Source organism: Caretta caretta, chromosome 14 (genome assembly GCF_965140235.1).
Source record: "Caretta caretta isolate rCarCar2 chromosome 14, rCarCar1.hap1, whole genome shotgun sequence".
NCBI classification, from domain to species: Eukaryota; Metazoa; Chordata; order Testudines; family Cheloniidae; genus Caretta; species Caretta caretta.
The window spans coordinates 14,627,527-14,642,236 of record NC_134219.1 but is presented as its reverse complement, the minus strand read 5'-3'; the positions used below and the strand labels follow the sequence as shown (position 1 = coordinate 14,642,236).

The following is a 14,710-nucleotide window of genomic DNA, read 5'->3' as shown; positions in this document are numbered from 1 at the left end:
TCGGCAGAGGGCAGCCAATAGGAATCGACCCTGGCCGGCCCATGTCAACTGCCTGTTAGTTCTCTACGCAGGATGTGCTGACTGGTGAAAACCGCAAGCCCATATGACTAATGCCTTTTGAAGCTCCACGGTGTCTGAAAGTCACTTCTCCCTCACTGGCGCACTCAAGGGAGCTCCAGGTGGGGGATGATGGGCAAACTGGGCTGGCTAAAACAACCGGAACTTTCTCCCCGGTCTCAGAATGAACCTCAGCTGAACTGGTTTTGAAAAAAAAGTTTGGATCTCTTTGCACCCCCACCACCATTTTTCATTTTCTCCAAGCCTCTCTGTAGAAACAGACCAAAAGGGAGGTGGCTTTTTCTTAGGTGATACCAAAACCAGGTGAGTTTGGATCCAGGACTCGTTTTACCTGAGTCTGCAAAGTCTGAGGGTGTTTAGAGACATGGTTGTGCTGTTTGCACGTCTCTGAGCTGTTCTCTTGGGTTCCGGAAGCGGAAAGGTTGGGATACACAGCCAGATCCTCAGCTTCAAATCAATGGAGCTATATCAATTTGTACCAGCTGAGGTTCTGGCTCAGAATGGGAAAAAATGGTCTCAAGGTATTTTCAACCTTGCCAGAAGCAGAAGAGGTGATGAATCTTGGGAGATGGTGGTCAGGAGAAGTGTGTAGCACAGTATGGCTAGACATATGATCAGATAAACATGCAAACTCTTAGGTGCATCTCCAAACCAAATCACAGGAGTACCTGAAGATTAAGTTACCTGTATCACTGCCTGACATGAGAGATGGGCTCCAAAGGAGGAATTCAGAACCAAATCTGAATTTCCAATAGCACAAAATTTTGGGGTGTTCAGATCTTCAAGTGTGCTTTGGGCTCATCTTGATCTGAGCTGTACAACGCTTGTTCTCAGCCTGCTGTATGCTGCCAGCCCCACTGAAGGTTTCTTTAGACCACTGGTTTCAGAGGAACAGCCGTGTTAGTCTGTATTCACAAAAAGAAAAGGAGGACTTGTGGCACCTTAGAGACTAACCAATTTATTTGAGCATGAGCTTTCACGAAAGCTCATGCTCAAATAAATTGGTTTGTCTCTAAGGTGCCACAAGTCCTCCTTTTCTTTAGACCACTGGAATATTTTTGGCAAATGTGCGCGGACTTCTGGTTTTGGTTGGAAGCCAGGAACAATACTGGGCTGTTCTTAGCTGAGTTTGTGTTCCCTGAAACTCCAAGTGCAATGTATGGGGTGCAGCTAGAGGTGAAACGAGCTGGGAGAGAGGTTATTAAGAACAGAAATGGTAGCGCTGCAGCTCTGGGGTTGTCACTTTTACAACATGCTTGAGTTCTGAGTCACAAAGTCCCTCCCAAGAGACTGATAAGGAAAGGAAGGAACCATGGGGTGAGATGCAAAGTACTGTCCTGGATCAGAAACTGACTAAGGCACAGAAAACAAGGACAGGAATTATTTATTTGTCAAAAAGTCAAGGGTGGAAGTGCCCCAAAGTTCTGTCCTAGGAATGGCGTTTCAAGATATTATTGCATGTTATAAACCATCATGCTTCATGGCATAAGCCAGCCAGTAACTGATGGGGAGGTGGGAGTAGGAAGAAATTTCCCCAATCAACAGGTTATTTCATAATAATCCACTACACAGTTTCCTGCACTTACCTCTGAAGCATCTGGTACTGGCCTCTGCCGGAGCAGGATACAGGGCTAGATGGACCACTGTCTGTTCTGGTATGGCATGTCTTATGTATGGGCAATCAACATTTTAGATAGGTAATCAAGCTTCTTTCCTAATGTCCATTTTAAAGCATAGCAGGCCACTGGGCTACTCAAAGATACCATTTGGTAGCCTATATATTTAACAGAAAAAACAGATTTCCATATAGGATAATAACAAACCCAGAATCTTCTTCCCAGAGCACTTGGTGGAATATTGGGAGCCCTCCTGTGGATTTTAAAACCGCAGGCTTAGGTTTTCTGCAGTTGGGTGTGGGTATCTCCTGGGCAGGGAGACGGGAATTGGCTTTGCTGAAATCCTAGATTCTACCTTTAGAAGCAGAGCTCCAAATCCCGCCCTCCCCACAGCTTTGGGGAAACCTGGATAGGGATTGGAACTGGGTCATCAACCACTCAAATAGACCAGATCAACCCCCCCAGATCTGAACACTCCCCTGGGAAGGAAAAGAAGTAAATAAAGTTTCCTTGAGGAATAATAATTGAAGGTTTAAAAAAAATGTTTTACAGTATTCAAAAGTGGTTCATGAAACTCAACGCTTGAAAAGTGCTGGAAGTTTACAAACCCCTAAACCCAACTGGTTCAGCTTTGCTTAACCTTGGGATTCTGGCCTTGCAGATGCTGAAAAGCACCTCTCTTCAACTATAGCTCTTCCAATTTTCAAATGTATTGATGCAAGTTGACTCAATACAAGCCAGGGTTAAACCAACTTAAGTGCGTCTACTTTGGGGGTTGCATCAGATTAACGAGGTCAGGTTTTAAATCCATTTAATTAAACAGGTGCAGTTTTCCAGCATAGAGATGGCTTTCTTTGCTCCCGGGCTGAATCAAAGTCATTAATACCAGAAATAACCTCTTCCCCTCCATTATCTGCAGCATTCTGATTAACAGCTTTCTTTGTGCGCTCAGCATGAATAAGGTTACAGGCTGTCTCTGAGAGTATCTGCCTAGTCAAACTGTAAATCCAAGCCAAGGCAGTAGGAGGCCACCGTGCTCTGGTGTTTGTCCAGCAGGGTTCTGTGGAATGCCTGTTGCCTAATACACTCCAGAGTACAGCCCCACACCCTTCCCCATCACAGATAGCGTGGAGTTAATTGGCAGTTGAGAGTCTGGTGTGATAAGGTAATTGAGAAGCTCTGATTATGTGCCATTTTCCCCAGAGAACTCTCCATGCACCCTTCCCTTCGCTGCAGCCGAAGGCAGGGGAGCCAACCACCTTAGTGAGCAAAAATGATGGAGCAATGGCCCAGTGTTGGAGTTGCTCCTCTTCCCGCCCAGCCAGTCCTCAACAAGAACCAGGTCTCACCTCTGGCTCCCACCTGTCCACAACCAAGCAGCCAGCCTGATTTCCCCACCCCTCAGCAAAGACCCAACCTGGCCTCTCCCCCACCACAAGCAGCTGAATCCACCCACCTACAGCCCTTTGGTGAACTTCCCTCCCAGCGGCCACCCCCTCCCCAGCAAACATCCAACCCCTCAGCCCTCCACAAGCACCCTGCCCCGACCCCACTCTCCCAGACTTCAAACCTGACAACTCCCCGCTCCCTGCGTGCACTGAGCAGCGACCTCTTCCGTGGCCAGTGGACTGGACACGTCTCCCACCCAGCTGCTGAGCTGTTGTGATTATCTCCCCCTCCTGCTTCCTCACCTTCAACTAAATCAAAACCTGACCTAGGAAACAAGGAATGGTTCAGAAATCAGGGAAGAAGGACAGATTCGCTGTATCCACGACACCATAGCTCAGGTCGGGCCCTAATCACAGCCTCTTCCTCTCCCTATTGTTCACCTGCCATAAAGCAATTTCTTATCTCCATCTCTTTCTTAGATTGGTTCCCTCGCTGTGTACTTACATGGTGAAAGGTCCTGGCTTTTGTGTGTTTGATGGCTCAGGGGAGACTCATGTCCTCTCCTGACAGCTGGATTTGTATTAGACCTGGCTGGGACTTTCAGGTTTGGGTAGAACCGGGCCAAAGCCGTAAAACCCAGCTCTGCATCTGGATGGAGTTCAGGGTTGTCTAGAACTGGAGCTGGTTTGGCCTGTGAACAGGGGAGGGCCCAGCTGTGAAAACCAGATCCAAACTGAAACTCGGGTGAACCTGGGCTCCTCAACCCAAATTCAGGCTAAACAGTGGCCTTCTTCTAAGACGTGCTGAGCTCCCGCAAACCCCACTGACACCAATGGGAGCGCGCTGGTGCTCAGCACCACTGAAAACCAGGCTCCTTTTACTCTGCATTTAGCAACCGAACCGTAAGGGTGAGGCTCCAGCTTTTTCTCTGTTCCCTTCAGCTCTCATAATTGCTTTGTTTGATGTGATAGTTGTTTGGTTTGTGTCCCATGCAGACGTTTGGTTATCTCCCATCTATGCTGTCAGGAGCTGCAGCCCCTAATGGAGATCTGATTTCTGTTCATTCCAAAATGGCTGTACTTGGAGATACCGTGAAAGAAAGGCTGGTCCAGAGGTTAAGATGCTGGTCAGGAGACCTAGGTATAAGTCTCTGCCCTGCCACAGACTTCCTGCATGATCTTAACAAGTCACTCAGCCACCCGGTGCCTCAGTTTCTCCTCTGTAAAATAGTGTGCTCCACCTCACAGGGATTGTGTGAGGGTAAATACATGAAAGATTGTGAGGTGCTCTGTCACTAATGGGGAATGTATAAATATCTTCATGTATCAAACATTTTGATTTGCCATGAAAAAATCATCATTGGGGGTGGAATCCGTTACTGATCCTTTTCACTGTTCTGGCTGCAACAAAATATTGACTGAAGGGTTAATTGTCTCACGGTCGTATTCAGTTGAGCTACCTTAGAGTTCTGGAGTGAGTTTCTGGATTCGTATTGGCTAGAAGGGCTTGTGGCCAGTGAAAGGTTTACACGTGATTGTGAGTTGCAACTGATGTGCTAGACTGAGCCTGTGTTTAACTAATTGGGCAGAGACTCTGGCTTTGCCTGCAGGCAGAGTGTCTTCTAAACTGGCTAGACAGTGCAGTTTGATGCCCATCAATGCTTGTAAAAATCCCTTTGAGCATTAAATAAACATTTACCAATTCATTATGGGAAAGAGGTTTTGGTTTTTTTGGTTCTCTTATACGTGAGAGCCCAAAATTATATATTTAGAAATTTTCTACCTGTTCTCTACCTGGACTTTATTTTATTTTTTTACACACAGAATTATACATAGGTGCAAATGTCATATTCGGACAGCTGCCTGACTGTGGGCTCAAAAAGGGAAGATGGGCTTTAAAAATCTTGTGTTAATAACACACCTATCATTGTTTATAGCTAGACATATTAACACAATTGAATAGCAGACAATGGTGGCCAATGATTGGCAATAAAACAGACTTATCTCAGCCACAAACAGCCTTTGCCCACACTCAGGAAGGAGGTGGATTCCGAGATCTCCTTCTCAAGCAAACATTGGAGTAGAGCTGTACAAATAATTAATTTTTGGTTTGGTGGCAGAACTGAAACTATGAGAGAAAAAAAATTCATTTTGGGTCAACCTGAATGAATTTTTTTTTCCAAATTTTTTGGTGACCAAAAAAGTTGAATGTTTATTTGCTTTGGGCTGAATGAAAGGGTTTGATTTGGAGGGTTTTCTAACCTTATTATTATTTTTAAATAAAAATGAAGTCTGATTTGAAACAAAGTTGTTCTGAATCAGAAGGTCAAAAGGTTTCGTTTCAAAAATGTCCGAATGGAAAGTTTTGACTTTTCCAGACTTTTTTTCCGACTGAAACAATCTGACTAATTTGACACACATTTGTGAAACGTTTTGGTCCACCCAAACCTGCATTTCTGGGTGAAAAAAAGATTTGTTGGCAAAATTTTGCCCAGCTCTACTTGAGAGCCTATTCAAGAGCCACTACTTTGAGTTTTGATGCCCTGGCTTGACCCCCTGCAGCAGACTAAGCAGACAGGTTTTGGCCAGCAGTCCAAGCCTGGGAAACCGCAACAAAGGAGCCAGGAAGGGTTTAAAAAGACAGGCACTTGCTCAAGGGGTAGGAGAGCTTTGGAGGCTGAGATCCAGGTCTTCAGAGGTTAGGGTCTGCCAGCGTCTAGGACTGTAGTTAAGATAGATGTGTGAAGACCTTTTGTTTTAAAATCCTTTTTCTCTTATGTTATGCGTTGTGTTCCTGTGGTTAAATCAACAATACATTTGTTTTAAGTCTATACACCACTGGTGGCAATTCCTGAAGGGGAGAAATGCAAGTACCTGAACTCAGTCGGGCCTGTTGGGTAAGTACAGTTGATGCACAGGGTTCTGTAGCCCAAAGAGAGCGGAAAGCCTGGGTCCCGATTCCTGTGGGGGTGGACTTAGAGAGACCAGAGAGGGATCAGAGTTATAGCTAGTCCTGTAAACTTGACAGAGGGTAACACGTTCTGAAGGCAAATAATAAGGAAAGTACAATTCAACAGCAGGAGTAAATTCTTCAGAGGGAGAACTTAAGATTCTGGCTAGGTTTTTTTTCGTCCAGCCAGTTCTCAGTTCATTCACTTGTTTCTCTTACATGTTAATTTGTAACCTCTGAAGAGCTGGTCTTGAAAAAAGTTCTAATGGGCTTTGAGTCTAGTGGAGAAAGGCATTACAAGAACCAATGGCTGGGAGATCCCTCCTTGACCTGCTTGCTTAATGATCTAGGAAAGAATCAGCATTTTAAACCGAACAACAAATGACTTTCATTTTCACTCTTAGCAGCTAGACGCTGTATTGCAAATTATTGGGAAAATGTGACACCTCCACCCTATGGAATTGTGGTATAGTAAAATACAGACTGTTCTTGTAATGGAAAAGCTTTCACACCAAGGACATACACAAGAGGAGAACTAAAAAGAGGACGGGTATTTAAAAGAGGGATCCCCAGCCAGCAAGTCAGAATCTTTAGCCAGGTTCTTTGAATATTAACTTGATCCTGAATATGTAATATATGATGTTGTAGGCTAACATTTTAGTGTAGCTTTGCCTTAATAAAAAAACTAAAAGGAAAGCATCCAATGGCTGGAAGTTAAAGCCAAACAAATTCAAATTAGAAATAAGGCACACATTTTAACCAGTGAGGGTGATTAACCATTGGCACAAACTACCAAGGGGAGCGGTGAATTATCTCTCTCTTGATGTCTTCAGATCAAGACTTCACACCTTTCTGGAAGATAAGCTTTTGTCAGACACAAGTTAATGGACTCAATAGAGAGGTAAATGGTGAAATTCTATGGCCTGCAATATACAGGAGGTCAGACTAGATGCTCTAATGGTCTCTTTTGGCCTTAAAATCTATGAATTGTTGAAATGTGAACTCTTTTTTGGGGCAAAATATTTCAACCACCTCAAAATCTTTGTTCTTCCCTCTCACTCTGGTGTTCCATGGACCAAACCTACACGTTACTCTAGCTGGCTGGTGAAAAGTAAACTCTGCTCAGTAAAGTAATATGATTTTCATTTATTCTTTTATTTGAGAAATATACAAATAGCCTCAGGAAATGATTGTTAATTTTCATCAGCTCTGCGATTTTCCTCTTCAGTACAATGAAATTTCTTTCTTTCTTTCTTACAAACATAACTTTGTAAGAGAGAGACATTGAGCTGTGCCATGTTGACTCATTTGCTGATACTTATATGCACCAGCCAAACAAAGCATGGCGTGTTTAGAGTTCATGAGGCTTGCTTCAGGTTAGGCAGATACCATATGGATCAGTTCCACTCTCTGATGCACAGGTCTCCAAATGAAATCACTGGCAGCCCTGTGTGTTCATCTAAGGTCAGGAAATCTGGCCTGTAGAATGAATTGGATCTCCAATGTGTGCATTGTGTGGCACTGTGAACATTTAGCCATTCATTGTTACACTGAAAATCAATAAATAATTTTTTTATATAAAATAAGTTCATATGTTTTTTAAAAAATCATTAAACTATTTAAAAAATCCTTTTAATTCTCGTAATAGAATTAACCGTCGGCCCTGATTCAGGAAAGACCTTAAGCACGTGCTTAAGTCTATTCCTATTCAGGACTGCACTTAACCATGTGCTAAGGGCCTGTTGGCTTCAGTGGGAATTCAGCACATGAGTAGGTGCTGTCCGGAATAAGGATGCTTTCAGTCATTCTGGGCCTTGGCTGATCAGCAGCTATACAGTCTCAATGAGGAGAAAGGGGATGTGATCAAAGACAGTATTGCAAAGCCGTCAGGACTGTGGTCGGATAGTGGGAAGAAGAGAATTCTAACGTGATTCCAAAAGCCTTCAACATCCACCAGTTCAGTTTTCATGTCTGTGAGCTTGATTCTTCTCCTTTGCAATGGCTCTCCCAGCAGTGGGATGTAGCTGTGTGTCCCATTTGCCTTGCGCACCTGAGTTATGTCATTGAAGCCAATGGATCTCTTAAAGCGAACGGAATTCAGCCTGCACATAGATGGGCTCTGACAAGGTACTGAGTGCCCCCTGGGAGAATGAAGTCAATGACATTGGGAGCAGGCAGCAGGATCGGGCCCTTAGTAGGAAGGGGTATCGATTTGAATGAACTGCACGTGGTTTTCATTGCCCTACTTTGTACACGTTCCACTTTTCTAAAAGCCTTAGAACTTAAAGCAATAATTGAAATCAAACACGCGCACTCATACATGAGTAGAAATCAACATCTGGGACTATGAGTGGATTATTTCCACGGTGGTGCAGTAATGCCCTCTCATCGCTAGGGCGTGAGATGCATGCAACCCCCAAACCCTTCAGTACAGCCGCTCAGACTTTCAGTCCCGGGGCGGGAAAGGTGGGTTGATAGAGCAGGTGTTCTTCCTTTTAGGACATGATGTAGACCTCCAGTAGGCTGGCCACTGCGTGCATGCGGTAGAAGATCCCGAAGGGCAAGCAAATGTCCACAATGGCAGCCCACATCGAGTAGCCGTAGAAGTTGAGTTCCTTGTCGTTGTCGAACTGCGGCCGGGCGCCGAATGCTGGCATGATCCAGAGCTGTTTGGAGGTGGGAAACAAACGTGACAGTCTCAGTGAGAGGGATGGGATGGGGTGAGAAGCTGTAGCTGCTGCTAAGAGCTTCAAAGGGCAGAAGAGTCAGGGAGAAGGGAAAGGATAAATCTTCTAAATTCAGGACCATATTAGAGACAGAAAAAGAGTGGAGGCTCTTTATCTAAATCGCCTCTGCCTGGTTTGTTCAGAAGCCGTAGCTCCTGTGAAATGTCTGTATTTCCTCCACAGCTCTCCTGTAAATCAAAATGCCTTCAAAACACTGCGGGGGAAGGAAGGGGGTCATGCTACATTTAATTGGCTTCCCTTAGGGCTTACAATGAAAATTGTGGCTGCTAATCAAGTGTAATTGCTAATCAAAGGCAGGCTTCTAAGTGAAGCTCTTCGGGGCCAGATTCTGCTCTGAGCTACACCTGTCAATAGAGATCCTGAGAGTACAATTTGACCCATGGGGTGAAATCCTGGTCAATGGAAGTTCTGTCATTGGCTTTAATGGAGCTAGGATTTCACGCATGATACTTCAATACTGATCACCTGATATCATGTCTTTTGCTGTCTAACATATAACAAAATGGCTTAGATCAGGCTCTAAATGCCTTTTCCCTACATTAAAAAGATAGCATCAAAGGATTAAGCTTAATGAAAAATATTGGGCCCCGATTCTCCTCTCCTTCGCACTGATTCTACAACGTTATGGGCTCCGGTTCTCTGCTGGCATAAATGGGCAAAAAGCCACTGAAATCAAGGGAGCTGTGCCTAGTTACACCAGCAGAGACTGTTTTCCAATAAGTCCACTGACTTCAGTGCAGCATCTTCTGATTTAAGTGAGAGATTTAAGGTAAGAAAAAGGAACATTTTCCTTAGACCACATCCTCTTGGACATGACTTCCTGCCCTCCACTGACCCACCCACCTCCCAAAAAATCCCTTTCTGACTGTCACTTACAATTACGTTGCACAGGAGCAGGAACAAGGAAATCTCCTTTAGGAACTTCCTCCTCCATTTCACCTTCTTGGGGACCATTATGGACTGTACCACGTCTGAAGGCTGAATTGCTACTGCACCTTGACCATGGGGCAAGGGAGATGGCAGGGCACTGCTGCTTTCGGGGACGCGAAGGGATACGGCATTGATGTTGACAAAGGTGAGTCCATATAGGTCCTTCTGGTGAGGATGAATTTTGTGGTCATCTTCTGGGGGCTGCCGATGAAGGCCTTCGATGATGAAGATGTTCTGGAAGGTGTGCTGGGCGATCATCAGCAGTGAGTAGGTCAAGTTGAGGGCACTTATGGCATCCCTTGGAGTGCTGGCCACCACAGCCACAATGGAGTAGTAGGAGATAGCATATTGCCCCACGGCAGCCCCCAGCAATAAGGCCATGTCCAAAGTCCTGGTTGGATTCTTGTGGTGGTCCATGTCTCTCTTATCAAACCTGTAGACAATGGAACCTCCGATGCAGACAAGAGACATCAGGCTCAGGCAAACTATGTTGAAGGTGTAATACATGATGAGTGCTTCATTTTTTTTGTCTGGCTGGCCACTGGCATTCACCTGCACCTCATAAACAATAAGGACCGCCAGGCCGCTCACCAGTATCAAAAGCCCCAAAATGATGCCCACAAAGAAGGTCCTTCTGAAGAGCCTGAACTTCAGGTGGTGGATATGGTGGGTGTGGTGGTCTATGAGGCGTCCAACGTTCTTCCACATCACATACAGCATGGCAGAGGCAAAGAGACTGTACTCAATGTTGAAGGGATACAACCAAAAATAGCCACTCTGGAAGATCTTGCAAATTTCACTGGTACAACTACAGCCTTCTATTGAGTCACTTGCCGTTCCAGCTGGAACAGGAAAAACACATACATGTTACATTGTTACTGTGGGGAACAAGCACTTTTTAACAGACCTGAAGAGCCTCACTCTGGAGAATGATGGTCACTAAAATGCAGGACCAAAGATACAAGTAGATCTCATGACCCCAAAACCCAGGGTTGCCTGGACACTGAGAGTCCGCCCATTGAAACCTCAGCCTCCCTTTGGTTTCTGCCTTTCGGAATTGCTTTCCCCCTTGTCAAACAATTGGTTTAGTGAACATTCTTCTCTTATCTGGGCCTGTCTCGAATCCCTTCTTCCTTCCTTTCGTCTTCCACCCTGGTTCTTTCTTTCATTCTCTCTCTTTCCTTTCCTTTTCTTTTCCTCCTCTCCCCTCCTCCTCTTCTGTTCATTCTAGGTTCTCTCTCCATCCCCATGACTCCTGCTGGACACAAAGCAAGACACGAATGCTAAGGTCTAGATTGGAATACCCCTACTCACACAAGATAGCACCTTACTCTGGGCAGTCCCCTTGCATTCACTCATCAATGAAATTGCTACTGAGACGGAGTAAGGGTATCAGACTCTGATCCGGAGAAAGACTTCTAACTCCGTAGCCTCAGGTCCAGAATTAGCTGGGTTTACTAATGGGCAAATTACCTTTCATGATCCATCTGTGTGTTCCTTCTGTTACATTCTGGAATTTTGTGTGTGATTTATGCACGGACTCGTCTGTTACAGCCGACATCCACACGGCTAGATTAGTGGTCAACGTCAGCATCAAGCCACACCTGTATGAGAGAAGAGACAGATAGAATCAAGGCAAAGTCTGCTTCTCTGGCACTTATCCTCTCTAGGCCTCAATGCACTCTTCAAACATGAGTGAATTAAGCCTTGCCTCTGTGAGACAGGCAAGTATCAGTATCCCTGTTTTATATATGGAGAAACTGAGGCACAGGGAGGGGAAGTGACTTTCCCCCAGTCACACAGGGAGTCTGTGGCAGGGTCAGGAAGAGAACCCAGGTGTCCTGATTCCCTGTCTGCTGCCCTAACTGCTCTCTCTCATTCCCTTCACTCTTCATACCATCTACCCTGCCCGGTAAGCACCAACTAAGTCTCGTCTCTCACTGTTTCTGGCTCAGTCTGTCACAGGGTGTGGATGGAAGTATGTAGAGTAATTGGTCAGGGTTGGCCTGTCCAGAAAGGTGGATCCAGTCTTGCGAAAGTGAATATGATCATCTGAGGTCTGGTTTCTCATTCCATCAGCCTTTTGATCTTCCTGACGCTCCTTTGTGTTCCTTCCTAGTACCAGGGAAGTGACCAGGACTTTTTTTTAAAATGTAAGTATTATGTGCTAGTGTAAGGCTGTGCCTCTGCATGGGGATCAGTCTTCCTGCTTCTGGATCTTAAAGGGTGAGCTGCTAGTACAGGAATGCCCATGGTAGCCGGCTCATTAACATCTATCTGTGGGTCAACCACCACTAAAGGGGGACAGAGTGCCGCACTGCGTGGGCCGGGATTACATTGGAGAGGCGCTCAAACCAAAACCCTGGCTCTGCCTTGTAGCTGCAGCAAATTGCAGGGGAGGCTCGCAGCGGCAGAGGAATGGGGACCAGTGCAGAAGAGGACACGCCCAGCTGGGAGAAATACTCGCCTGGTAACGTCCAGGTGCACGTGAATGCAGTCTTTGGCAGAAATCCACAGAAAGTACGTCTGGAAGAAATATAAGCATTGATTAAGACTGACCCTCAAAGAGGCAGCGTCAGACTAGAAACAGACCCGGTCACTTCCATGCTCTGCAGAATGAAAGTCAGGCCCTGCCCTATTCTCTGCTGCACTGGGCCCATTTTCCCAACCGTGTCGCTCCTCTGCCATTTACTTTGCCTTGTGCTGTAGCCCTCCCATGCTCTCTACTCTGCCTCCGCAACTCCTTCTTCTGCCCACCATTGCTGCACATCAGGCTGCTCCTGCTTATCCCTTGCTCCCATCCAGCCCTCTCTGCTCCACAGTATTGACATCCATCAGGGGTTCCCAACCTGGGGGTTGAGACCCCACAGGCAATCATGAACAGATATCAGGGGTTACGGGCATCCTGCCCTTTCCATGTTGCTAAATGGGAGAGAAGTCCTGGCTAGAACCTGGCTGGGGGGTTCAGGTGACCAGTCCTGCTATGCAAATAATAGCAGGTCATAGTATGGAAAAGAGTTATGAACTGTGACCTAGAGCAAGTCACTGCAGATCAAATATGGTTTGGCGGACGGGGAAGTGTGTTCCCTGAGGAGTTTAGTCAGCTGAGTTTGCTCTGCTAGGTTAGAATGGATCTAGGAGTGAGCTAAGCTCGCTGGGCAGAGACCGGTCCAAGAGTGATCTGCACCCCGGGAAGGTCAAGCATTGTCCCTGAGCTCACCCCACCTGTCCCCCGGGCACTGAAAGAGCCCACGCTCACCTGGACGATCACAAACACAGCCTGCACGATAGGGTAGATAATTTTGATGGCGGACAGGCAGTTGTAGAAGCTGGAGTAATACCCAGTTTTAAACACGTCCATCACGAGGGTGAAAATGGCAAACAAAACCAGGCCTCCTGTTGAGGAAGCAAAGGCAATTAGAGATGACGTGCACATAGTGGGGGTGGACAGGTAGACGTAGGTGAGCCCACACTTGTCTAGACAGACAGTGGAGGGAGAGAAATGGCATTGCCATGGAGAGGCAGATGGCGTTTTGGGCTTCCCCTTTATAGTAGTCCCAGTTTTCTTTTTACCCTAAAGCCTACAAATCCTTTGCACCAACAGCCCTTGGAATGGCGAATGACGAGGCTGAAAAATAACAGAGTACGTCGGAGAACCCTCCTGTGTAAGTACCGGATTCAGCAGGTTAATGAGACTGATCACTGGAGCAGTCAAACCCTCAGACCCAGAGCACTAAGGAAAGGAACTTTTTGTAGTTCTCTGTGAGTGATGTTTTGAGAAGGGCCCCTAGGAGGCCATCTGGGCAATGCTTTGCCCACAGAGTGCTTAGCTCGTATGGGATCCCATCTCCACCCCCCCCCCCCCCCGCCACCCCAAGGTATCACCCATGGTGGCTTTCTACCTCTCAGCCAGACAGGTCCTGCATGGGAGTCCTTGTATAGGATGGCATCCTGGCGCTTAGTGGTGACGATGAGGTAGAAGAGTGTCCAGGCAATACAGATCAGCATCATGATGGTCAGCAGGAAAAACACGTCATAGTCGTGCACAGCTACCTGGTTGAAGGCCGCACTGCTCACCAGGGTGCAGGCCAGTAGCACCAAATTGACGGCCAGCAGGACTGAGAACATGCGGCCTCCTTTCTTCCAGATCTCCTTGGGGTTGTGTGTCGAGGGGGGCAAGTGCGGATGGTGGCCCAAGGAGCCTGTTGGGCTGGAGGCCCTGCTGGCAATGTCTTCTCTCTGACCGGAGCCCATGATGGAGTCTTCGCGGCTGATCTCGCTGTCTGTCCGCACGGGCTCCTCTGTCATGGTTCAACTAATGCCAAAGCCAAGTGTTACTGCTGTCAGGAACAGAACCCCAGAAATAAAAGGATCACTCCATCTGAATCAAAGAATCATAGAATCATAGGACTGAAATGGACCTCGAGAGGTCATCTAGTCCAGTCCCCTGCACTCATGGCAGGACTAAGTATTATCTAGACCATCCCTGACAGGTATTTGTCTGACCTGCTCTTAAAAGTCTCCAATGATGGAGACCCCACAACCTCCCTAGGCAATTTATTCCAGTGCTTAAGCTTCCTGACTGTTCAGAAGTTTTTCCTAATGTCCAACCTAAACCTCCCTTGCTGCAATTTAAGCCCTTTGCTTCTTGTCCTATCCTCAGAGGTTGAGGAGAACAATTTACCTCCCTCCTCTTTGTAACAACCTTTTATATACTTGAAAACTGTTATCATGTCCCCTCTTGGTCTTCTCTTCTCCAGACTAAACAACCTCAATTTTTTCAGTCTTCCCACACAGGTCATGTTATCTAGACCTTTAATCATTTTTGTTGGTCTTCTCTGGACTTTCTTCAATTTGTCCACATCTTTCCCGAAATGTGGCGCCCAGAACTGGACACAATACTCCAACTGAGGCCAAATCAGCACAGAGTAGAGTGGAAGAATGACTTCTTGTGTCTTGCTTACAACACTCCTGCTAGTACATCCCAGAATGATGTTTGCC

General features: G+C 46.3%; 1 protein-coding gene across 1 annotated transcript; it reads right to left on the bottom strand.

Moving 5' to 3' along the window:
* Positions 1-8,527: 8,527 nt before the first annotated feature.
* Positions 8,528-14,017, bottom strand: OTOP2 (otopetrin 2). Its single transcript, XM_048817392.2, has 6 exons — positions 13,612-14,017; positions 12,969-13,105; positions 12,177-12,235; positions 11,183-11,313; positions 9,656-10,551; positions 8,528-8,698 (listed from the first exon to the last, which is right to left on the bottom strand). The coding sequence occupies exons 1-6, from the start codon at positions 14,015-14,017 to the stop codon at positions 8,528-8,530; spliced, it is 1,800 nt and encodes a 599-aa protein (XP_048673349.1).
* Between the last annotated feature and the right edge of the window lie 693 nt (positions 14,018-14,710).